Source organism: Chaetodon auriga, chromosome 24, assembly GCF_051107435.1.
Source record: "Chaetodon auriga isolate fChaAug3 chromosome 24, fChaAug3.hap1, whole genome shotgun sequence".
NCBI classification, from domain to species: Eukaryota; Metazoa; Chordata; class Actinopteri; order Chaetodontiformes; family Chaetodontidae; genus Chaetodon; species Chaetodon auriga.
Window position 1 is genome coordinate 17,703,852 of NC_135097.1, and position 26,400 is coordinate 17,730,251.

Here is a 26,400-nt window from a genome sequence, read left to right on the forward strand (position 1 = left end):
TCTCCCCCATGGTCATGCAAGAGACTTTAAGTGATATTCATGCTGTGAAAATGAAACTTAAAGCAGATCTCTTAAAAAGCACCTTTAATTGTATGAACAATGTTTAGCAAAGTGAGTTCTGCAGTTAATAATTGAACAAGTTTTAGTCTTCAAAACTTGAAAGATGAAAAAAGCCTGTTAGGTCATAATTATGAGATAAAAAGTTGAAATTAAGTCAAAATTCTTATATACAAAATTGAGATTATGAAACAAAAAGTCATAATTATGAGATTCTTTCCCTCGGCAGCCAAAAGTAGCAGCTCTTTGGCATGGGTTCTATTCATTGCACCCTTGAGACGATTGTAAGCAGCAGCAACTGAAGCAAACTTCAGTGACAGCAACTGGAAACATGTCTTGGTTATAGATGCATGCACCAAAAACATTGGTTACATGGAACTGTGACTGAGAGATAGTTTTATTGTTACCACAGTTATTGGAGGGTTTAAGGTCCCATATTATGAAAAACTCAATTTTTCCTGGATTTGGGGTGTTATTTGTGGTCTCTGGTGCTGCCACATGCACACAAAGTGTGAATAAGACCGTCCATGCTTTTTTGAGTGAGATACGGATTTCTGAAAGTACCCTGCCTGCAGTTTCCAAATGAGCCGATCAAATTCAGTGTGGACAATGAAGAAATTAGCAGGTACATTTGAATATTGCGTATTGCGTACGTGTCTTGCGTATTGTAGTGTGTGTTTTGCCATTGAGAACAATGTAAGGCTAACCGCTAGCTTTGAGACTACAAGTTCAGCCGTCAAAGGTTAGCTAGGTCCTACCATAGCTTTTGGTACATCACACCACAAGTTACAGTAGAATCCAAACATTCTGTGTGATACATTTCTGATCTTGCAAATGATTGCATGTTCGAGGGAGATGTCAGCATTTACAAATATTTAGCTGTGTTTATTTTGCAGTTTTACATGAACTAACCAAGCAGTGTTTTGCCAAGCTAACGCTACCTGCTGGCTTGTAGTTAGAGTCTATGGTCTCCCTGTTACCATGGATATAGTTTATGAGTGGGGCGTGGTCAAATGAGCAGCAGCTCATTTGCATTTAAAGCTACAGACATGAGAAACAGCACATTCTGAAAGAGACTGAAACAGAGGGAAATAGATGGAAGCGAGAATCTTTCCCTAAACGCTATTTCCAGCAAAAAGCTTCAAAAACATGTTTTCTGGAACTCATAGACCTATGTTAACTTGTTGAAAAAGCTTTATAATATAGGACCTTTAAGGTGTTGATCTGACGTCAAGAAACAGACTGTGAAGGTGCGTTTACCACAGCTGTGGTCCAAACTACGTCTGACAAATTGATGGCTACAACAAGCTAAAGCTGTTTGGAATTTCAATCAGTGAGTGCATTGACAGGTTTTCCAGAGAGAGGATGTGGCTTGAAACTTACTAAAGAAACAACCCAAAGATCATTGCTGGCTACTCTGCGGATGCTGTGGCCAGTTCTGGTGGGAGCCCTGCTAAACTCACATTTGATTTAGGAAAAGAAAATTGACATATGGCTGAAGTGCAGTGTTTTTACATTTTTTTCTGAGAACCAAGCTGAAACAGACAGTGTAACCTTTAGTCCAAGCACTGAAAACCAGCACATTGAACAATGGTGGCTGACCTAGAAAAGCGAGTGTGTCCAGTTTTGGATGGACTTATTTGACAAACTTGGAGAAGATGGCTACTTCTCAGACAACTCCTTGGACAAATGACAATTAGTTAAAAAAAAATAAAAAATAAAAAATAAAAAAAAAAGTTATGGTTCTGTGAACAGAACAAATAACATAACACATAAATTCTTTGTTTGGTTCACCAATAACTTAGGTTATTGGTGAAGTCTAGTAATATGACCCATTGATCTTTAACTACTTCCTTAACTGAGTTACTCACAGTAAGTTCTCTGTATTGAAACATGCCACTAAAAAGTCTTATACTGAAAACAATGTCCAAAAGTGGCAAAAAGCAGCAGAGAAATGTGGACGGCATGTTAAAGCTGTGACACTCTCTAAGGTTAATCAAGGTAGCTGTAGTACACTATATTGCCAAAGGTATTCACTCAACCATACAAATAATTGAAATCGGGTGTCCCAATCACTTCCATCGCCACAGGTGTATAAAATCAAGCACCAAGGCATGCAGACTGTTTCTACAAACATTTGTGAAAGAATTGGACGGCAGAGTCAATCGCTACAGACCTCCAAACTTCATGTGACCTTCAGATTCATGGAATGGGCTTCCATGGCCGAGCAGCTGCATCCAAGCCATACATCACCAAGTGCAATGCAAAGCGTCAGATGCAGTGGTGTAAAGCATGCTGCCACTGGACTCTAGAGCAGTGGAGACACGTTCTCTGGAGTAACAAATCGCACTTCACCATCTGGCGATCTGATGGATGAGTCTGGGTTTGGCAGTAGGAGAAGGGTACTTGTCTGACTGCATTGTGCCAAGTGTCAAGTTTGGTGGAGGGGGGATTATGGGGTGGCGTTTTTCAGGAGCTGCGCTTGGCCCCTTAGTTCCAGTGAAACAAACTCTGAATGCTTCAGGATACCAAGAGATTTTGGACAATTCCATGCTCCCAACTTTATGGGAACAGAGTTGGGGATGGCCCCTTCCTGTTCCAACATGACTGTGCACCAGTGCACAAAGCAAGGTCCATAAAACATAGATGAGAGAGTTTGGTGTGGATTAACTTGACTGGCCTGCAGAGTCCTGACCTCAACCCAATAGAACACCTTTGGGACGAATTAGAGCGGAAACTGAGAGCCAGACTTTCTCGTCCAACACCAGCGTGTGACCTCACAAATGCGCTTCTGGAAGAATGGTCAAAATTTCCCATAAACACACTCCCAAACCTTAAGGAAAGCCTTCCCAGAAGAGTTGAGGCTGTTATAGCTGCAAAGGGTGGAATGACGTCATATTAAACCCTATGGATTAAGGATGGGATGTCATTTAAGCTCATATGCAAGTCAAGGCAGGTGAGCCAATACTTTTGGCAAATAGTGTACTTCCTTCATAAGCCAAAAATCTGGAAAACCTGCAGATCCTAAACATAAACCTCTTCAAAGACTTTGTTCATCTCGTGTTGGAAATCTGTTGGACTGTCCAACTCTGTAAGGTATGTGCTTACATACTTGATAATTTGGTTCTCCTGGGCATTCTGGTTATTGAGGTTAGTAATTGATCTTGTGATGTTTGGTCATGTAGGTTATAGCTCTTCATAGTGTGCTGCAGTCACTTTCAGCTCTGTTCTAACAGGTGTGGGCACATTGCTCCACTGTTCAATCACAAAAGCAGTCTCTTAAATCAGTCTTGATTAGCAATCTCCCTCAAGATTTGCTCAGTGTTACCTACTAATATCCATGATTTCCAACAATTCTTCTTGGTTGAATGACAAGATTCAAAGATCACTCGCTCAGACTCTGCTGTTCAAAAGGTCACTCTCCACAAAGCTCATAATGGCTTGCTCCAGAAGTACAGGTGCACGTTTTACAGGAAGCCATTTTTCTTTTTGCCAGCCAACTGTAATTATTTGGCCTATACTTTCATTTTCTTGTTTAACAAAATCATGAGGGGTTATGGCACTTGGGGCCATTTCCCATAGTCCAATGCTACTGGATTTATTCTGTCTTCAACGAGTCCTGTTTCCAACTTCATGAAACACATACATCATGTACAGCAAACTTCATGTGATGGCTTCTCTATATATTTTCACTCTCCTTCCTGCTCCCAACTGTGTATAACCCAGTTGCAAGAACAGTTGACAATATTTGTGACCTATACAGAGTAATAACATCAGTTTTTGTCTTGAGTAGGTGATGGATATGTGTTGATGGGGACATGTGATGCAAACTATGTATAAGATTGTGTTGGATTCCCACAATGAGTGTTGACCAGTTTATTCTTCCATAACCTCTAGGTTAACCTCTAGATTATATCAATGTAACTGAGTATGCACGAGTCTCCATGCGATTCAACTCTGACTACACTTTTGTTGAGCATTTACACGTAAAAGACAAATGTTCACACGATTTTACCTTCCCTCTGCAGTTCCCGACTGAGAAGAACGGTGCGAATACAGAGGACGTGATTTCATTGAACTGTAAAAGGTCACTCATCAAAATAAAGTTAATTAACACAACAAAAAGCTCCCCAAAATAAACACATAAAAATTGGTGTACACGTTCAAAAACAACAAAATGAGAACAGAAATGGGTTTTTACTGAAATATAAATCTATTAAATATTTACATCTGTAACACCTACAGTCATGGAAAAAGTTATTAGACCACCTTTGTTTTCTTCAGTTTCTTGTTCATTTTAATGCCTGGTACAACTAAAGGTACATTTGTTTGGACAAATATAATGATAACAACAAAAATAGCTCATAAGAGTTTAATTTAAGAGCTGACATCTAGCCATTTTCCATGGTTTTCTTGATAATAACCAAAATCACTTAAGTTCTCACATCAATAGCTATGGCATTGTACTTCCAAAAACAGTGCTTTTAGGCATTCCATGTTTTCTTTTCTGTCTGTTAGTCACATGATACACACAGGAGTTAGTACTTGATTGCATAACCATTGTTTTTGATGACTGCAGCCATGCGTCTTGGCATGCTCTCCACCAGCTTCTGACATTGTTCTGCTGTCACAGCAGCCCATTCCTGTTGCAAAAATTCAAACAAATTTGCTTTGTTTTTGGGCTTGTGGTTTGTATGGTCCGGTTTGTAGGCTTCTCCAGGCTTCTTCCTAGCCAGTAAGTAGGCTGGAGTGGGCATCAACTCAAAATTGGATTCATCACTGAAGAGAGCCTTAGCCCAGTCATCAACAGTCCAATCCTTGCAATCCCTAGCAAAGAGTAACTGGGCCTTCCTCTGCCTTTCGTTGATGAAGGGCTTCTTCCGTGCCATGTGACTTCAGACCAGCTTCAAGAAGTCGGTTTCGAACTATCCTTGCTGAACAAGTCACATTTCTCGACAGTGTCCACTCATTTTTAAGGTCCCTGGAGGTCTGACGACGATTGCCGACAGAGGAACGGACGAGTGCATGGTCCTCTTGTGGGGTAGAAAGACGTTTCCTGCCTCAACCAGCTAGCAAATTGGAAGTACCATGTTTGGCTTGCTTTTTCTTGGTGTAATGACTGGCTGTCTTGGAGATCTTCAGTTTTTTGGTTACCTGTCTCTCACTCATGCCAATTTCCAGCAGTGCCAAGATGACTGCCTTTGTGGCTTCACATAATTCTTTTGTTTTAGGCATTATGTGAGAGCTGACAACTTCTGAGTTGTGCTACGGCTTGAATGTAAGCAGGAAACCACTTTAGGCCTTTGCATGTGCAGTGCTGCTAATGACATGAAATGGCCTCTTATATACCCTGGGAATACAATTAAGCTTAAGCATGTCCAATAGGACATAAAGTATTATGAAATCAGCTGCATTTTTTGTCATATTCATTGTATTCTTCAGGTAATATACCTTTAGTGGTATCAGGCATTAAAATGAACAAGAAATTGAAGAAAACAAGGGTGGTCTAATATTTTTTTCCATGACTGTATTGATGGAATAAAGCTAACCAAGCGGACACCTTTCTATTTTTTTTTTTTTTTTTTTTTTTCAAAATTACGAAATTTTGTTCTCATATTTATGGGATCTTTTCTCATAATTATGAGGTAGTAACTCATAATTATGAGATAATGTTATTTTTTTTCTTTTGAGAATGCAATGCACTTCCATATTATTGTCGTCCAAGTCATTAAGCCACATAGGTTCAAGCACCATTACAGTTGGTTAAGCTGGAACCAACAGCCTAAATATGCTTGAGACCAATTATTGACTCACTGTTGTTGTTTTTTAATAAACTGTATTTTGCAGACACATTCCTGGCCACATTGTAACGTTCCTCTTTGCATACATGTTTCTAGAATTGGCAAGTAGCCGATATATCTATGCAGTGCTCAGTGCTATGCTGACTGTGCCACAGAGGCACAGAGGTGCTTATTACTGAGAATAATCAACTTTTGCTTATGCCCAGAACAGCTAACTAAACTGGAAAGACAACTCAGTGCGCATGTACAATGTCTGCATGGATTTTTAGCATACTGTAACATTAGGTCTTCACAGCACTTTGTTTAATGCATAACGAACATTTACTGACTCATGATTAAAGAGCTATTAAAGCCTGATGTAACAGCCTTTGAGTGACAATGTTGTCATTTCTTTAGCTACAATGACGATTCAAAGACTTTACAACTGTATCTAACATGTATCATTTACAAAGGGCACCTGTAATTGTTACCTTGAGGATTACATTTTGTTTGCAAGAGCTCGCCACTGCACAATTCTTATTTCATAATTTCTTTTTATCTCAAAAGTACGGCATTTAACTCGGAATTTCTCATTTTCTGTTGATCTTGTAATTATGACTTTTGCGCTCATAATTTCGATTTTTTTTTATCTCAAAAGTATGATTTTCTTTCTCCTATTTTAGACTTTGTATCTCATAATTCAGTTTTGGACCTTATATCTCCTAATTTTGACATATGAGCTTTTAATTTATTTTTTATGTATGTATGTATGTATGTATGTATTTATTTATTTATTTATTTTAATTATCCAGGCTTGATTTTCTTTTTTCTTTTTTTTTTGTTCTTTCACTGGCTGAAATCGGCTTCCGTAGATCCCTTCTCTTCATCACATTTCCTAAAAGAAACAGCACCGTGTTGATGGTGCCTCCTTACCAAGTGAGCCTGAAGGACAGATCGCTCAAAACTAATCACAGCTGAATTTCTCAGGTATCACTGCACAGACAGAGGCAGTCTGATGCCATGTTGTGATGGAGTGGCTCGTAATGTCATGTCTCTCCTACTCGCAGTCATCATGACTGACCCGCTCGCGCTGCATCCTTGCAGCTCTGTTGTGATGTAAGAAGGCGGAACTACGGAGCGAGGAAGAGATGCAAGAGCGACCGTCAAGACAGGAGGAAGCACAAACAACCATATAAAAGGAAAGCAGAGTCTGCTGGCAGCAGCTGAACACATTTTACTAACAGCTTCGAGCACAAGAAACAAAGCGCGGGCTGCGGTTCGCCCATTGCGACTGAACAAAGGTTTAATTTCATCCGCATCCTCATATCGGAGGGCAGCGGCCGCCCCCGCCCACACTGACCCAGAGAGTAAACAGCTCGCAGGCTGATGGAGAGACAGGCCGGAGCTGTCGGAGGTGTGGATGGAGCAGGCCCGAACAAGAAGCCGTGGGGCTCCCCGATCTGCGGACCAGCCGCCGGTGAAACCGTGGACAGGTGAGTGGGCTCGATATTACAAGATTATATCAAACGACGTGAAACGAGTCTCTTGCTTCTTCTATAATATATAATTACCCATAAATTATTACAAACCATGTTTCCTTAATCGGCGTCAGTGCAGTACATAAAGCAGAGCTTGTTTCACATAAAAATCTACTTTTAAACCTTGTTCGGAGCAGCTAACGTTATTTTCCAACGAGCAGAGGCTACAACACTGCCAGCTTTTTGACTGGAGTTTGAAGTGGCCGTGCAGCAAAGTCACGTTAGCTCCGGTACGGAAGCTAACGGCGAAGACACGGAGTTTACCGAAATCAACAAACAATATTAAAACATGTTTGACGAACTAATATGGACCCACAGAGGGATAACGGACAGCTAACACGGGGTTAGCTCAGTTAAACAGGCCTGGGACAGGGAACATGAGAATAGCTTCTGCTCGTGCAGACCTCAGTGACTTCCTGTGTATGTGACACCATCAGCAACTGGAATGTTTACAGACGCAGTAACGATGTCCACCGTGTATCAACTTTAATTCCATTCATTTTTGGTGAAATGGTCCTGTTATTAAAGAATGCATATCTGTCTACTACGTCTGAGACCAGGGCCAAGATGAACTCATTGGGGGTCCCGCCGTTAGTTTAGTCCCCCTATGTTAGTTTTGTTATAAAATGAAAGTTGTATTCAGAAATATGCAATATGAAAGGGAAAAACTCATGGCAACATATAAAAAACGCACTCGCATGGTCCACCCACACTTCCTAGTCTGAATATAGGACCAGATGAACATGGACGTGTGTACAAAATGTGCTTGATTGTAAAGGAAGCATAAGAAGAACAGACACACATATTTCCTGTCTGCGTATGTTACACTGAAGTAATCTCAGCCACCATCTCATACAGTGGGTAATGTTTTCCTTCTGGAGTATACTGCAGTCAGCATGGGATTTTTGGAACATAACCTGTGTTTGCTTCCATAAACTCTGCCAAACTTCACCCTGAGCAGAAGTCCAGCCAGTCTCCTAAGGTAAAAACACCTGTGGACTGGTGTACTGAGCTGAACCAGATTTTGATTCACTCCCCTGTTGAGTCTACAGTCTCCTTTCTGTAATGGCAAACCGACTCATCATTTTAGTTGCCATTTAAAGAATTATTTCTTGCATTTCTTTGACTGGTTTCATTTCATATGAATCTCTCATTTATTCACTCATTAATAAACTCTTAATTATAAATGCAATTCTTCATTCATTTATCGCCAAGTCATGAATATATCTTCAAAGCAGAAACTAAAGAGCGGTGTATCAAGAACTTGCAACTGTAACATAAAAAAACATTTGACATTTGATGTATTTCATTTGTCTCCTAATTAACTGATGAGTTTGATTTCATTTTCCCCTCTGAAGGACCATGGTGCCACCAGTTTAACAAGTGAAAATGACATGTAACTTAAGCGTTCCCCTGCAATGACAAGTTTTCACAGTGGAAAAAAAATACCAAATATTACCCAAAACTACTCATGTTGTATGTTGAAATGCTCGTTGTAGTTGGCCATAATGTTGCTGAACTACGTTTCAGAATAAAAACTGGTATAATTAAAACAAATAAAGGTCAAATCTCATAACTTGCACAAAAAAGTAAACATTGGTTGCCAATGAAGGCAGCGTAAACAAGTGAGTGGGTTGGAATTTTCTGTACTATAATAGTTCACATGGTAACTGTCAGTGTAACGTATATTTCTACAGCACTAATTCCATTGGGATGCCAACAGTACAGATGGCTGCCCTCACTTCTGTTTTGTTTTGTGTACTTGAAGGACTTGGGAGAAAATATCTTGTTTTAAATGTGAATGTATACCAACTTTTCCTGGTCTCTGTCTGCTCAGTCCCACAGGTTCTCATGTAGAGTGGTGTAAACAGCTTATCGCAGCCACCATCTCCAGTCAGATCTCAGGATCAGTTCCCTCTGACATTGTGAACAGGGACAACAAGGTAGCTAACAGACACACTCACACACACACACACACACACACACACACACACACACACACACACACACACGCACACACACACACACACACACACACACACTCACACTGTGCTGACATTATTTCTCATCAGTTTGTGTTTTGTAACTAATAGGCTGGGAGAAGACCAGATTTCATGGTAAGACTGGCAGAAGTGGGAACATTGTGTGCTCATGTACGCCTTTTATACACTTCAGTGTGTGGCTGGAGCTTTGTGTGTTAAGTGTGTGTTTGTACTGTATTACAGCTGTTATCATTGTTTAGATAAGATACTCTTAAGCTGCTGTTGAGTTTCTCTTCTGCTTCTGTCTGCAGCTGCTTTCTACAGCCATGACTGTCCTCAAAATGTACCTGCATACATATGTAGTAGGTAGAGGTTGAACGTTATATGTGTTCATCTTGAAAGCTCAGTATAGAACGTTCAGGTCAGTGTTGTTAGGATTATGGTTTTCATCTTAGAGCAACACTGGAAAAAGAGTAGAATGGACAAAAACTGTGTGCGAACCTGTTGAGTAGAAGTAAATCAGGCAGTACATCTATGGCATAGGCTACATTGTGTTCGTTAGTAAATGCTGCAGCTGTAGCATTTGTTACAGGGCATTTATTAGCTCCTGTAACAACCCCATCTACATTAAGACTACTGTCTGTGGAGGAAACGCAAAACTGATCAAGGGTTTAGCTACGTGTAGCTTTGACTTAGATATGGGTTTCAAGGGTGCTATACCAAAAGGTTTTTGTGGAAACATGCCTAAAATGATTTTACAAGTAAGTTTACATCAATAGATAAAATATTTAATTAATTGAACATATAGATAAGAAATCCCTGTATTATGATTAAAGGGTCACCCAAATCACAAGAAAGCACATATTCCCAATGAGTAGTATTGCTCCATTAAGATAGTTTTTGTTTGATTTGTCCAGGTTTGGTGATATCTGTCTCTGAGATTTCTGCCTCCACCCAATAAAATGGAGATGAATGGAATATAGTCGGTGGTATCCACACAGTTGAAATATTACCTTTAAGACAACTCCTTAGAAGTGTCTCTTTTCAGAAATAGTGCCCCCTTCACATAGTCCACAGACCTCATTGTAAGAAGTTTTTTCGGGGATTATTTCTGTAGCATGAAGTAGCTCCAATGACACCCGTTGACCTCAACATGTGTGCATTCTCCAGAGCATCATGTACACTGTAAGGTATCAGTGCTATGAGTACAACAAGTGAAGTTTCATTCACCTTCATTGTATTCGGGTGGAATTCAAGTACAATCTGTCTCGCTTTGTGCTGCCCTGAAGAGTTACAGAGCACTGTCGTAGAATGAAGTGATGTGTTATATGAAGCACCACAGCATACCACATACACAACGCATTGGCTTCGCTGTTCTGCAGCTCCCTTCTTAAATTGTAGCAGGTTTCAGTTTTTGCTTGGATGTTTGTATCGGCATTGTTTTTGAAGTTGCAGTGCATTTTGTGTGTTTGCATCCATTTGTCACCAAGTACAGAATGCTGACATTGTGCTGTTTGACACTGGCACTTTCAGTGGTGATTTTCCTAGAATAAGAAAAAGTAACTCTCTGTTTGACATCAGACAGTGAATATAGTTGTTTCCATTTCATATGACTACATCTGTTTCGTATATGTGTGTGTGTGCATGTCCTGTGTACTTGGTGTGTTTAACCTTCAGGTGTCCAAGAGGCTGAACCCCAGGGTAAGAGTTGTAGTCTTATCAGCTCATCTTCTGAGAAGTACTGTACATTTAAGACACACACAAACACACAAGTCTGTGTGCTGCTCAGAGCTGAGTTTAACCAAAGTGTTGCTTGACTCAAAGCTGAAGCTGCCATCTAACCATTACTTGTCAGTTTTTTGGCTAATCCAGCAAATGACATACCACCTTCACCACACTGATGCTAAGATAACAATATTAAGTTCTTATTACACCACAGAGCATGTGATGAATAGGTTGAAGCGAATACTCACACTTGCAGCAGTTTTGTCACAGTGTCTTTGTCTTTTTAAACATTAGAATGTGCACAGGCTGTTTCATGTAAACAGGAAGTGATCGTGTGGCTGAGGCTTATGAAAGTGATGGTAGATGCCTAAGAACGGAAATGAACTGTGTTTCCATCAGCACTTCCTCCCGTTAGTCTTCATTTCCGCCTTTTCCAGCTCACCGTGCTTCATTCTACTTTTTGTCTTTCCTTGTATCTTTCTTCAAGCTTTTTCATTGTTTTAAACCCCTGAACACTCTCTGCCACTCTTTTACTGAGGCTGTATTGGCATGACCATATGAGCATGAGTACAAAATCAGCACTATTCATGTAAAAATAGCAAAAAATAACAACACCACAATGTCAAAATCATGACAGAGCTCACAGGTTCAGTATAAATCTGAAATTCCAGTGCAGTGGAAGTCCTATAACAAAAGAAAATCTTGTCATTCATTGTTGTGTGACTCCTTTGCAGTGGATCACTTAAATCTTCCCTGTAAGACGATGACTGTCATACTGTCATCCCAGCAAGTTCTCGAGGGATGAGACTCAGTCAGACTTTTTTTTGTTTTCATCTAGGGCCATCATCAGGTCAGAATTTTAATTTGTCCAATACTTGATCACTGAATACTTGCAAAAATAACAACATTCCCATCAGCCTCAGCTGTAATTCAGTAGTAATTTGGACAAAGGACATTAGCATGCTAATACACTTTGCAGAGATGATGAATATGGTAAAAAGCAGCGTCAGCCAGCACCAACATAGATAATGTTATCATGACAACCATAATCATACCAGTTAGGATAAAAAACAACCTTGCCCCACAGCTTTTGTCCATTTTATGATCTATCTTCTATTTTTTAACAAGGAGGGAGTCTTCGGTACTCATAAAAATGACTGAAAATACAAACAAAGTTATATGTTAACTTAATCTAATCACTCTAAACTGTGGATGCACTGACCAAAACTCTGCGTTGGTATCTGTGCAGATACCGTCCTTATTAAACAGTTTGAGTATTGGACGTAGCACATTGAATCCAGCTTCTTTGTTGTCACTTTAAGTCCCATTTATTCAATCATAGCGCTCTCTGTTGGACAAACTTATGTGTAATGAGGCCAACGTTTCGACGCAAGTTGTAAAATACATTTGCCATTTCTGTACTGCAGTTTCTTGTTAGTGATTGGCCAACATATATGCCAATACTTGATTTACAATGAGCAGGACTGATTTACGGTATTTACACTGGGAGTATGGACCATCATCAGCAATAATGAAAGGGCTCTACTGTGCCTGTGAAGACAGTTAGAAATGCGCTGACCAGTCAGTCAATCACCTGGAGTCATTTTATCCAAAGGGTTTCCATTGTAAAATTGGTCCTGCTCTCACAGACTCCAGCCAGCTCATGTGGACTACATTATTATGTGAATGCAGAATGTGCACAGTGTTGATATATTTGACATGTAGGCACTTCATCACTCCCCACAAGGATACACCAAGCTCAGGACAGCAGAGCGACCATGATAACAGTGTCCTGTGTCTTGAGTAACATGTATTTACTGTATAATGTCTCTCTCTCTCTCTCTTTCTCTTTTTCTCTCTCTCTCTTTTTCTCTCTCTCTCAATCTTTCTTCATGCTGGCTCTCCTCTGCAGCAAGATTCACAAGATGAAGGGCTTTGTTACCATGGAGAAAGTGATTCTGAGCATCCTTCCAATGCTTTGGCAAGTCTCTCTCTGTCTGTCCTGTCTCCTGTTTACTTCCTCCTCCTCTGCATGCCTCATTCCATTCTTCCTCTCTTTCTGTCTCAGCTTCCTTCAGCGCTGTTGCCCAGAGGAGCTACAGCAAATAACACATGATGTCATATGCAAATGTGGAGTTTGAAAGTGTTCACCAGACAGAGGTGGTCTAATGAAAGGATTTGCATCATGGGAAATGCAGGATCCAATGTTTTTAGAGCTTCACCCATACCAGGGACTGGTCCATCTCAATTTTGACCTTTTTTTAATCTGTCTCTCACAAGTCCCTCAATATTATGGAAATTGGTGAAGTGGTGTAAATTGAATGAGTGACCCTCATTTAATTTTTTACGTACTAGGTATTTGAGATTTCGTGTGCTATATCCTGTTTTGTTAATTTTCCATGTAGTATTTTCCTTCTGTAAAGCAAGCTTAACACACTCAGCCCAATTTTTCACCTCACTATAAAATATTGATATATTTCTTTCATCAGTATTTTATTCATGTCTTGTGTTTTTATCAACATATATATTTGTATTTATCTATATTTGGAATGCCACACTCTTATAACTGATGCATTTATTTCAACTAACAAAGATCGATGTGTTGGCAAACTGCCTTCTCAAGAAGAAAGTATAGGAGCACCGGACTGGTATCTATACCAGCTGGGAAGATGTTATGAATCAGGGCAATCAACTTAAGAGGAAGAGCAAGCGAACTTCAGAACTGCACATAATCAGAATTCAACCAGTACAAACCAGAAATAAAATAAAAAGGTCACATGTAGGGCAAAGAATAAATGTGTAGAAAAGCATAGCTACATATAAATAAAGAATAGAAAAATATCCAGAAACATTAAGTATTAAAAACCTGTTATCAAAAATTGTATGTAGTCATTAGAGTCAGTGTGCTGTCCATACTGAAGGCAAGAGGCAAGTTCGGACCGGAAACCATGTGTTTCACCCAGTTCCTCACATAGAAATAACTGGGAAGTGAAATCCCATCTGACTGCTGTGAGAGGGGCCCCTGAAGTTGCTTGTCCTGATTTATCCCATCTCTTGCAGCTGGTATAAATATCATGTGTGTCATGTGTCTGCTGTCCTGAAGAAGGCAGTGCAGTAATTGCAGTACCTCAGTAGAATAGGTTTGTGTTTTTGTTTTTTTTTTCTTTTTTTTCTAATATATCATTTAGTAACTTCTGTTGTACATGTTTCTTTCATCAGTGTCTTACTTTCAGTCTACCGTACATATATACCATAGACCTGCAGTAGAATACAACAGGAACTGTGCGGCGGCGTTTCTGTTTTGGAAAGAAGGCAGAATTAAGTGGAGTGCTCCTGTCTCCCAGGGGAAATTTCAATGAGTTGAATAGTTATCTCCAGGTTGCTGTTTCAGTTCATCAGAGGTCATTTACATAAAGCTGAACCTTCCTCAGGTTACCCTGTTAAGCTGTTTATTTAGTTAGCTTGCAGCAGGTGTCATGTAAATACAATTCTAGCGGGAAAAGCCCTCAACCGAAACCACCATAAACTTAATGGAAAAGTGCATTTTGACAGCCATTTATTTAGTTTGATGATTGATGAATGATTGCTGTCTAGATCTCAGTGGAACCTTACCGTATCAGTGATACTCTGTTGGGTGTCAGTGGTGCAGGTCGAGCTAGATGTTGTGGTCCCACTGACGAGTCTGTGTTCTGTACAGAACCTTCCAGCTCTGAGATGTGGAGGGCCGGTCAGAATGTTACAGAACCAGGTTCCTCTGTTACCAGGAGAGACCATCCAGACGACAGGTCAGTTAACATAATCTGTCATCCATGTCCATATTCAGTCTATAATGTTGGAGACAACGTACAAAGTAATTTCTTAAACTTGGTATTTTATTTCAAACATCACAGTGGATGCATGTATTACTTATTTGCCAATTTATCAATACCTTATCCTTTTTGTTTGTTTGTGTGTGTGTGTGTGTGTGTGTGTGTGTGTGTGTGTGTGCTTCATGTGTGCGTGCATGTCTGTGTGTATACTGACTTGCAGTCAAGGATGTGATGTACATCTGTCCATTCAGTGGTCTGGTTAATGGAACCCTGACCATCACAGACTACAAGCTGTACTTCACCAGCGTGGAAAGGGTACTGTGGATCTCATGTGTTATTTGCTCAGCAGTGCTTTAATATTGTCAACAAATGCTTGCTTGTGGAGAATTACTGAGTCTGTAAATTCAAAGGGTTTGGTCAAGACCTGCTCTGTTTGAAAAGTGTCATGAGATCGCTTTTGTTGTGATGTATAAATAACATTGAATTGATAAAATTGAATTGAGTCACAGCACTATTGTTTCTCTCAGTGTGTCTTTGCAGTTGTGTGTTAATATTAGTGTTTGTACATCCAGGAGTCTCCTTTCATTCTTGATGTGAACCTGGGAGTCATCAGCAGACTGGAGACCATCAGTGTTCCAAACCAAGGAGAGAACACCAAAGGACTGGAGCTGGTCTGCAAGGTACCACACACATGAACACACACATGCAACAGATACAGGATTTCTGATGAATATGGGCATTTTGGGGTGGCCTTGTCTTAAGAGGTAGGACCTGCCACAAAAAGAATTGCATTGCTCCTGATGAGCTGGTTGGCACCTTGTATGGCAACGTCAGCCGCCAGTTAGCTGATTAGTTGGTAGATGCATTCCATTTACCGCTGAAACAGATTAATTAGAATTTTGCCGACCAATAACAGATAAATCTACCACCCATGTGTCTGTACTTATTTTTCTTTGTCATTTTTTCAACCAAAATAATCAAATTCACAATAAAAACTGAGAAAATCACTGAAGTCTCGTATTGGAGAAAGTGGAAGCAGAGAATCAACTAATAGTTTCAACTAATAATTTCAGCAATAACTGACGTAAGTCTGCAGTTTCTGGAGACTCTGATGATTGACGTTTCCTCTGATATTTTCCCTGCATCAGGACATGAGGAGTCCCAGGTTTGCTTATAAGGCAGAAGAAAGCCATCCGGATGTAGTGGAGCTGCTGGCCAAACATGCCTTCCCCCTCTCCCACAACCTGGTCAGTCTCATTCACATGTGTTCAGAAATGTTGTGTTCATGTGTTTGTGTACTTTGTGTTGTGAAGCAAGGCCTCCATGCATTTTTCTGGTGAGACCAGAGTGGCTGTAAGAGCATGAACTCTATACAATGAAGTAGTTGATACTGAAAGAAATCAGCAGATCAAAAGGAGAGGCTGTGCACACCCTCACCAGGACCTTTTCCACTTTTTAAGATCTTTCCTAAAATTATATCAGCAGTGTAAATATGATATATTTAAGAACATCTTACACAAAGCACTTGTTTTCACTTGTTTGATCATGACTGAAAACTAACATTCATCTTGTGACATCCCCTGGCAGCCCCTGTTTGCCTTCCTGTACAAGGAGCAATTTCCTGTGGATGGATGGAAGGTATATGACCCATCAACAGAGTACAGACGTCAGGTCAGTGACAAAGCATGACTCCTCATACAACAATTATAAAGCCATGGAAGTGAATTAAGTAGTTTGTTAATGCCAAACTAATTTGGCATTACAGCCTGTTGTTGATGTGAACATGATGCATTTTGCAATGATCATGTTTTTGAGTTGAGGAGAATGTATTGCAGATTTTTCTACACAGCTTTATAAACACCCTATTGATTCAATCAGTAATAGTAATCATGTGTCACTAATTATTTCCTATCAATTAATTGATGATGAAACTCAAGACTTTGTGCAAATCTATTTTAGTATTTGAGAATTTCCTGTATTTGAGTAAAACAAGTGCAAAATTTGCCAAGCATGATGAAAGTATAGCTTTCCATGCAATTGTTAATTGGTGCAATGAAAGTGAACAAATTACAATATTGCATATACAGCAAATAACAATATTTTTTCCAAAATCTCCTAATTGTTTCTTCCGTGTGGTTGCATGTATTTTGTCAGGGCCTCCCTAATGAGAGCTGGACCATCAGTAAGATGAACAGCACCTATGAGCTGTGTGACACCTATCCCTCCATCCTGGTCATCCCCACCAATATCACCGATGAAGACATCAAACGGGTGGCTGTGTTCAGAGCCAAGCACCGCATACCGGTCAGTCTGAGCCTCGCACTGTGGAGAGACACATGACCCAAAGCTGCACATTCATTTTTGCACTTTTGCACATACCATTGGTGTTATGGAGTTTGAAAGTTTTGTAGCACAAGTATAAAACATCTGTTACCATTTCCAAAAAGCACCACAAGTAGTCACTTAAAGAGAAGCCATCAAAAGACATCAAGTCCAATTGATCGTACAGTATAAATCTGAACTGTTTTTGTTTTCTTACTAGTGATTTACACACACAGTGTTGTGGAAATTGTTTAGAAGCACTCAAAAACATCAAATAATGCACAAAGTTACTGATGGCTGTATATTAAAACAGTTGTTATTATCGTAGCTACAATAAGGAGACATGCCTTAACACACGGATATTGCCAGTGTCTGACATTATCCACATTTTAGAATTTGTAGCAACTTTGCAGCAACATCCATATTTGAAGCATCTCTATCAGTCCTCTGTTAAAAAAGGTTTCTAATGAGCTACAGAATGTGTGTTTGTTTGTGGTAATAAAGGAACATGTCACCCAGTGCAACAGTGTGGCTCACTGATGTGTCTTCCAGCAGTCTTCCTGGTCCTGAACTGGTCCTCTTCTTCCTGCAGGTCTTGTCTTGGATTCACCCAGAGTCTCAGGCCACCATTGTACGCTGCAGCCAGCCATTAGTCGGACCTACAGACCGTCGCTGCAAAGAGGATGAACGCTTGCTCCAAATCATCATGGATGCCAACGCCCAATCCCACAAGCTCACTATCTTTGACGCCCGGCAGAGCAGTGTAGCAGACACCAACAAGGTACAACACAGGCACAGAAAGATACACATATTTTTCCTGTTTTCTCTCCCTCTCTCCCTCTCTCCTCACCTTTATAGAACATTTTCACTGATTTTTTACTCTTTCTATTTGCTCCACTCTTGATTCCTCCACCTCTGCTCCAACGCTTGCAGGCAAAGGATGGAGGGTATGAAAGTGAGAGTTTCTACGCAAACGTGGAGCTGAACTTCTTGGAAATCCCCAACATCCATGTAATGAGGGAGTCTCTGAGGAAGATGAAGGATGTGGTTTATCCCACCATAGATGAAGCCCACTGGCACTCGGCTGTTGACCAGACACACTGGCTCGAGTACTTACGGGTAAATCACACACAGTGTAACACACAATAAAGAATAATTGTTTCTTTTTCACCATGGGAAACCATTAACTGCAGAAGGTGTATCATTAATAACATTGTATATCTGCTGTGTGTAGTTGTTATTAGCAGGAGCAGCAAAGATCGCTGACAAGCTGGAGTCAGGGAAGACATCAGTGGTGGTTCACTGCAGTGACGGCTGGGACAGAACTGCTCAGCTCACCTCTCTTGCCATGCTGATGCTGGACAGTCACTACCGCACTCTCAGAGGATTCCAGGTCACACACTAAATCAGAGTATCAGCTGTATACTAGAAGAGAATAATCAACAGTATGATGACCTGTGTGTGTGTGTGTGTGTGTGTGTGTATTGTTTGCAGGTTCTGGTGGAGAAGGAGTGGATTAGTTTTGGACACAAGTTTGCTGCTGTAAGGAACCAAGAGTTATTCTGATCCTCTTGTTGCTAACAAACATATTTCACAGTGTACAGTGTAACTAGAAGATTAGAAATATGAACAAAAACAGTGTTGGATACCTCATTGAATCAGTTCCAGCCCTTTTGTGCTTAAGTAGCTTAGTGGGCCACAATTAAAGCTGCAAGCAGCAACGAGTGGCTGTCAGACGTCACACAGGTGAGCACAGTCACTGCGGCTTGTTTAATTCTGTTTAAAGAAGGAGTGAGACCAATCAATCTCTTGTTTCATCCTCACAAAGCCTGCAGCATTTCAGTAATTGCACACTCAGAGTTCTGCCCCTTGCATCAAATTTAAACGGCACCTGATGACAATGTTCAGGAGGACATCACAGGATGTCTCCAGCGAGTTTAGTCAGGATAGCTCAAAGGGAGCTTGAGTTATGAGCAAATCTGTGATAGACCAGTTGACACAGTCACTCTGTCACTTCAGATCGAGGTTAATACATGAAGCATGCACATTTAAATTGGTGAAATTCTGCCCTCTGGGTTTTGCGTAATACAATTTTGGTATTTGCTGCACCCTCTATAGGTCAGGCTCAAAATGCTTCAGTAAGCCTATTCCCAATCACGGCCTGATGATATGTACCCAGATTTATGATGATTAGACAAATTGTTAATGAATTACGGCCCCTTCCTGCTAAGCTGTACCTCCTGCAAACTCTTTTGGTTAATGGCAGCCATGTTTTTTGACTTTTTTTTTTTTTCTTAGAAAAATACGATGCAATACTTCCAATCACAGAAACACAATTTACCTTTTCCTTTTTTTTTAAAAACATATATACATATATACACGGTCACATATACATGCATAAAAATGAAAATAACCAAAAAAGAAACAAAACAAAACACTCTTGATACTCTTATTTATGCAATATTAAAGGTACGACAGTAACAGGCACATATTCAATTGGGTAGTACCTCTAAATTAGTGAAATAGGAAATAAATGGTTGTCATTTCTGGAAAAATTTGCAGATTTCCAATGTAACAATAAGGAACGTCTAGCTAGTAAGGATGTGAAAGCTATAATGTCCTTTTGTGTAGGGTTAAGTGCAAGTGAGGGGTCAGGAATCCCAAATAAAGCAGTCAGAGGGCAAGGTTGGATATTTACCCCAAGAACAGAGGACATAATAGTAAAAGACACCTTTCAGATCAGGACAAAGAAAAAACATGTGGCTGAGATGACAAGGAGAGCCATGGCATTTATCAAATTTGTCTTCCACTTCTGGATACAGTTCAGATAGTCTAGACTTAGAGAAATGTACCCTGTATAAGACCTAAAGTTGAATAAGTCTAAGATGAGCACAAGAGGTGGTAGATTGTATCCTCTCTATGGCCTGTTCCTAGGAGTCTTCATGTATTTGTATTCCCAGTTCCTTTTCCTATGTACACTTAAGTTTAGCTTTTGAGTGGTTGCTAAAAGCTAAGATAATGTCATACAGCTTTGAAATGATTCCTCTGTGATGAGGAACAAATGAAAGCATGGTTTCCCACCGCTGTTCTTGAGGTAAAGAGGGGAAGTTAGGGAAACACTTAGCAACAAAATTGCGAGTTTGAAAATAGTGAAACAGATGAGTAACAGGGAGGTCATAGTGAGATGACAAATTGGCAAAACTCAAAGACGCCATCTACATAGAAATATCTGAATTGTGTAATACCCTTGGTATACCACACTGAAAATGTTGAGTCCAAAAGTGATGGTGGAAATAAATGGTTGTTATTTAAAGGACCCATGGAAGATCCAGCTACAAATTTAAAGTGCCGTCTAAATTGATACCAGATTTTGAGTGTGTTAAGCACCGCTTGATTATCAGTCTATAGAGAGGAATAAAGTAGAGCAGGTATAGAAGATCCCCTACAGGATGATAGTTCCAATTTAAACCAAGAGGATCCAGAAGATTTTAACCAGTAGCAAAGTTTATGGATGTGAGCAGGCAGCCCAATAGTAAGTTAGAAAATTAGGTAATGACCTCCACTAAGTCTGCATCTCTGCAGTAATGTTTTACGACCCTAGGTGATTTCCCACCCCACATAAAAGAACATTGTCTTATCCAGTGAGTCAAAAAATGTTTTGGCAGAAAGAGAGGAATTGACTGGAATAAAAATAGAATTTTGCTAAAATATTCATTTTAACAACATTGATCTTGCTGATTAATGAAAGGGGGAGTTTACCCCATCTTTGAATATTGGATCTTTGAGATAAGGGAAGTGAATTTAGCAGATGCAAGGCTAGATAAAGAACGAGTCACGTTAATACCGAGGTATTTAAACCCCAATGGACTAAATTGAAAAGGAAAATCTGACTGTTGGATTTGACATGCTGCAGTATTAATGGGAAAACACTCACTTTTCCCCAAATTTGATTTAGAACCTGAAAAGGTGCTGAAGTTCTCCAGAATACTTAAAACAGCAGGGATAGAAAGTGTAGGATCAGTTATATACAATAACAAATCATCCACATACAGCGATAATTTATATTCAATTCCATTATGGGTGATTCCTTTGAATAAGGGGGAAGAACTTAATGTAATAGACAGAGGCTCGCTAGTGATTGCAAAGACCAAAGGTGATTAAGGACAACCTTGGCAACATCCACGTCCAAGGGCAAAATAATCAGAATAAACATCATTAGTATGGACACTGGCCTTAGGGGACGAGTAAAGGAGGCGAATCCAAGAAAGAAATTTATCACCAAATCCAAATTTCTTTAAAACTGCAAACAAGTACTCCCACTCTACACTATCAAATGCCTTTTCAACATCTAAAGAAATCACAAGTTCAAGAAGTTCAGCTGAATGTTTTGAGTAAAGTATACTGAAAAGTGTACGGGTATTAAAAAACAATTGACGTCCCTTTATAAACCATTTTGCACTTCGGATATAATATGAGGAAGCACATTCTCTAAGGGGGATGCAATTACTTTAGCCAACACCTTTACATCAGCATTAAGCAGAGATAGTAGAGCAATAGTGGCTTGTGTCAAGGTTGGTGGTAATGAACCACTTTCTAAGGATTCACATTTTGCTCATTTATAATAGAAATGTGCATCTCAATCTCAGCTCTACACCAGTTTTGGTGTTGATACAGTAAATATTCAACAAGTTCCTTTCATGTTACTGATTGTTCAAAAAACTCAAAATGGCAGAAAAGAAAAGCTATTATGGTCCAAGAGTTTCTTTTTTTTTTTTTTTTTTCAAGGACATTGAGTCCCTTTTTTTTTTTGTCCAATGGGTGTAAGGGGTGTGAGCTTTCCAAAATTACATTTTTGGCCTTAATTACAGCGCCACTGTGTTTGACAGCTAACAAAGCAGTGGGGAGAACAATGGTTTGAAATACTTTCCAACAAGATATTTATTGACTCTTGAAGTCCTCCAAAGCCACAAGATTTAACATGACCTGCAAATATTAATGTCATATTCTTGTTCACACAGAACTAATATTACCTGGGAACCTCTGCTGCTTTGCAGAGGTTGTCTGTGATCTTTATTCTGTGCTAACCTGCCATGTCAATAATTTGTAAATTGAAAATTCTTCCACAAATTATCTTATCTTGCCAAACACAGAGGTCGTGTGATAGGATTAGTCCCATGCAAATCAGCATCTGTGATTTTTTTTTTTAATTTTCATATCCCCTGCACCTTTTTTCTGCCTCTTTCTCGGTCAAGAATTACAGAGGCTACATTTAATAATTGCGATTATAAATGAAAGCTCGACAGCCTGTTGGGTGCATTCAGGAGGGTCACTGCTCTTGTTCTTAAGGAAGCGCCTGTTAGACAGAGCCTTGATAGCATATGTGGGAGATACTGTCAGTAGATTCAAGAAATGCATGATAAACACATAGAAATACCCTGATAGTGAATGACTGCATGCCTGTTGTTATTTTATGTGTTGCAGCGTGTCGGTCACGGTGATGAGAACCATGCTAATTCGGAGCGCTCACCTCTCTTTGTCCAGTTCATCGACTGTGTTTGGCAGATGACTCGACAGGTCAGTCTCCATTCTCATAATCGATCAACTTGACCTATGCTTCTAAACCTGAACAACTGCTAACACGAGACATGTTGTAACCAGGCCTGAGTATAGGGGTGACAACTCATTTTCATGAAGCAGCATGTTAAAAACACACACCTACGCTCAGCCACTCAGGATGAGCCAATTCATTTGTACATGGGCTCAACCGTAGACATTTCGAAGCTCCCACTTATTATTCTCATCATTCTGTTCTTCTGACTGCAGTTCCCTGCAGCCTTTGAATTCAACGAGCTGTTCCTGATCACAGTGCTGGACCACCTCTACAGTTGTCTCTTTGGTACATTCCTCTATAACAGTGAACAGGAAAGGGCAGCCAAGGTTAGTACTGTTGCTCCGTTAACAAGGTTAATGGGTCTGTAAGAACCATGTCAGATTAACCTCCACTTCTGGCCTGTGTAGGAGGTGCAGACCAAGACGGTGTCCCTGTGGTCCTATATCAACAGGTAAGATGCTTGACATGTTGATGTGAGTGAGTGGAGTGAATGATTGGAGTGATTCTCTGACAGTTGAATGTCTCCTACCAGCCAACCTGAGGACTTCACCAACCCCTTCTATGTGGACTATGAGCACCATGTTCTCTATCCGCTGGTGTCCTCCAGACATCTGGAGCTGTGGAGCAGCTATTACGCCCGCTGGAACCCACGCATGAGACCACAGGTACCCTGCCCTCGTGGCTGGTGATAGAGACTGGTGTAGAGTATTCACTCTTCTTGTATAATTTAAATGCTTCTCTCATTATATTGAGTCTTTCTTGTGAAATGATCTCATATTGTGCATAGATTGTATATACAGACTATGATATTATGCATTTTTTAGTCATGCATTTAAAATGACTAAAACTGAATGGCCAACTGTTATTTTAATTATTGATTGATCTGCCAGTTGTTTTTCATGTTGTCCTCTCTGTACGTACTTGGACTTAAGCATGAACTCATTAGATTTTGGTGTTCAAAGGTCACTGTGACCACACAAGACACATTTTGACCATAAGTCAAGAATTCATGCACTAATTATGACAAAATGTCATCCAAATGTCTAATAGGATGAAATGAAGAAGTGGTAACATTATATATCCTAAAAGGTTAACTTCACAGCAACATCAAAATGTTCTGCAGAAACACTTTTCTGGCCATTATTCAACACCATAACTCATAAACCATATTTCACATTTGGTCAGATACTGAATTGGCGTCCATCTTGAAACTGTGGCGTTTGTAGTCCACCACACGTTCGTTGGTTCTGCTGATACTGAGCTTCAGGTTTCACAGTGTGATGAAGGTCACCATCAGTTCTGTGTCCTCCTCTGTGAAAATCGTCTCTACGTGAAGACAGCATGTTTCTTACTGGAAATGATTCACTGGAATCACACGTGTCAATGTAGTGATAACTTCCATTCTGCCAAAAGAGACACTTAATCCTTCCTTAATCTCAGATTAACTTCTAACAGTGACCCTAATACAGTGAAAGAAGGCCAGCACAGTTCCACTGATTAAACAACCCACTCATCTTTAATATGTAGGTCCAGTTTAAACCTGGGTGCTGGTATGTTAGTGGAATCTTCCTCCAAGGGGAGGTAGAGGAAAGCTTCAGTTACTGACGCTGAGACTGTGTGATGTGTGTTTCAGGTGCCGGTGCACCAGACCCTGAAGGAGCTACTCATCCTCAGAGCAGAGCTCCAAAGGAGGGTGGAGGAGCTGCAGAGAGAGGCCTCCTCCCACTCCCTGTCCTCGTCTGAACACTCGGCCTCCCCCACACACAACACAGGAACTCCACTGCACACAGCTGTCTGACACACACACATACACACAGACAGTTTAATGCATGTTTTAGCCCAAGTACTACAAATACTGAGGATAACAGTGTTTGCAATGCGAGGGAGGGATTCCTAGTTTTATATTAACATTCCTAAATCCAGTTTTTGCAAAGTAAAATGATAGCAAGATGTTCGTAAATTTAAAAAAAGGTATTTAAAGAAGCTAACCTGAAGCAAGCGTCAGTGACCAAACTGAACCTTCCTCTTCTTATTTATTTAATTTAAACGTTCAGAAAGGCGGGCTCACCCTGGTTTGTGTAAATCGTACAGTTCAATCTCTGGGGTCATGATCCCACTCAGAACTGATTCTCAGTTCCAAGAAGTTGCCACCAGTTTTATCTGCCATGTTTTTATTTTTGTATGAAGAATTGTTGCTATTTGTCTCAGGGCTGTGTTCTTCACATGACTGCAGAAGGCTGCCAGTGACGTGTTACAATGACTGCACTCACCTGTGGTGTTTAAAGAAAATCATGCATGCTCCCTCGTTCTCTTTCTTAATTCATCAGTGATCAGTGGTCCTCAGCTCAGCCGTAGTGCTCTCTAAAATCAGCTCTGGTTTTTTTTGTTCCATCAGCAAATCAGAAACCTTCAAATTAAAGTGGGGAAAAAATGACTTGAACCCATTTTGCGAATAGGAATCACAATGAATGCTGCTTTTTCCCTCTTCATTAACTGGACACTGCCTCAGTATGCATGTTTTCTTTCTTCTGTCACTGCCAACCAGTTCTTCCTCTCATAGTAAAATCATCTGGATTTCTAAACAGTGTTTCTGACAAATTAACTGTGTGTGTCTGTGTATGTACCACTTATCCTAAACTGTCTGACTGTGGATTCATTGAGTGAAAGGAGTTTAGGGTCACTTTAAAACCATGTTCAAGCATCAGGCTGTCTTCCATCAGTGTGTGATGGACACATGTCGTGTTGATGTGATGGACTGGAAAGTTGAGTTCAGGTGTATTGCAGTCTGTGAAGAGAAACTGGGAGAAACATCCTACCCGTTTGACCATTTTTGTCATTTTTCATAGACCGTGGCAAATGCTGAACTTCCATGGCTGTTATATATAATGAATTAACCAAACAGTAGATTGCCATATTTGTTTTTTGTTTTTGTTTTTGTTTTTATATAAAACAAATATTTCTGATAAGTATCAAGAAATTCCTTTATGGGAATGTCAAAGATATGTTAAAGGTGAGAAACAAGTGCAAGCTCATTTTTCCCACTGTATTCTGTACAGCTCTTTCTTTAATAATCTAAAGGATTCTTATCAGCCAAAATATACACTGCTATATGTCTGTGATGAGCTATGGCCAATATCATCACTGTATTGTTTTAGCAGTGCATGTGGATTGGCCCAAAACAATCTGTCTGTACTGTATATATATTGTATGTATTAACATTATATTTGAGCTGCAGAGCTCGGCATCTGATTTTCTAGGGGAAAGATTCCCTTGATGATGGATCACATACATTAATATATAAGATATTAATATAAAAAATAAATGATAAAATAAAAACCTCTTAACTTTTTTTTTTTTCTTTTTTACAGAAATAGGCAGTCCAAATTGACTGTATACTGTATTAAACTACTAAAGTTTAATGAAAACAGAAAGCGTTTTTGAAGAGCCACCCTCACCGAAATTTGACACTCAGTCTACGAAATCCATTTCATCTCTCAAGTTTAATGTGTGTTATGAGAGATTTTGGCAGGTTTCACTGCACTTAGCATACACACGACATGATGAACACTCAGCCAA

General features: G+C 39.9%; 1 protein-coding gene across 4 annotated transcripts; it reads left to right on the forward strand.

Moving 5' to 3' along the window:
* The first annotated feature begins 6,717 nt into the window (after window positions 1-6,717).
* On the forward strand, window positions 6,718-26,125 carry mtmr1a (myotubularin related protein 1a). 4 transcript variants are annotated; one of them, XM_076724395.1, is made up of 20 exons: window positions 7,083-7,330; window positions 9,213-9,318; window positions 9,469-9,492; window positions 11,035-11,058; window positions 12,995-13,063; window positions 14,780-14,867; window positions 15,112-15,206; window positions 15,464-15,571; window positions 16,040-16,138; window positions 16,479-16,562; window positions 17,046-17,195; window positions 17,806-17,994; window positions 18,147-18,332; window positions 18,448-18,606; window positions 18,708-18,755; window positions 22,695-22,787; window positions 23,037-23,150; window positions 23,232-23,275; window positions 23,357-23,489; window positions 24,458-26,125. In XM_076724395.1, exons 1-20 carry the CDS (start codon window positions 7,224-7,226, stop codon window positions 24,620-24,622), a joined length of 2,085 nt encoding a protein of 694 aa, XP_076580510.1. In that variant the 5' UTR covers window positions 7,083-7,223; the 3' UTR covers window positions 24,623-26,125. The 4 variants fall into 4 exon arrangements, with proteins under 4 accessions (XP_076580512.1, XP_076580510.1, XP_076580511.1 ...); XM_076724396.1 differs by lacking the exon at window positions 11,035-11,058; XM_076724397.1 differs by lacking the exons at window positions 9,469-9,492; window positions 11,035-11,058 and having other exon boundaries at window positions 6,718-7,330.
* Window positions 26,126-26,400: the final 275 nt, after the last annotated feature.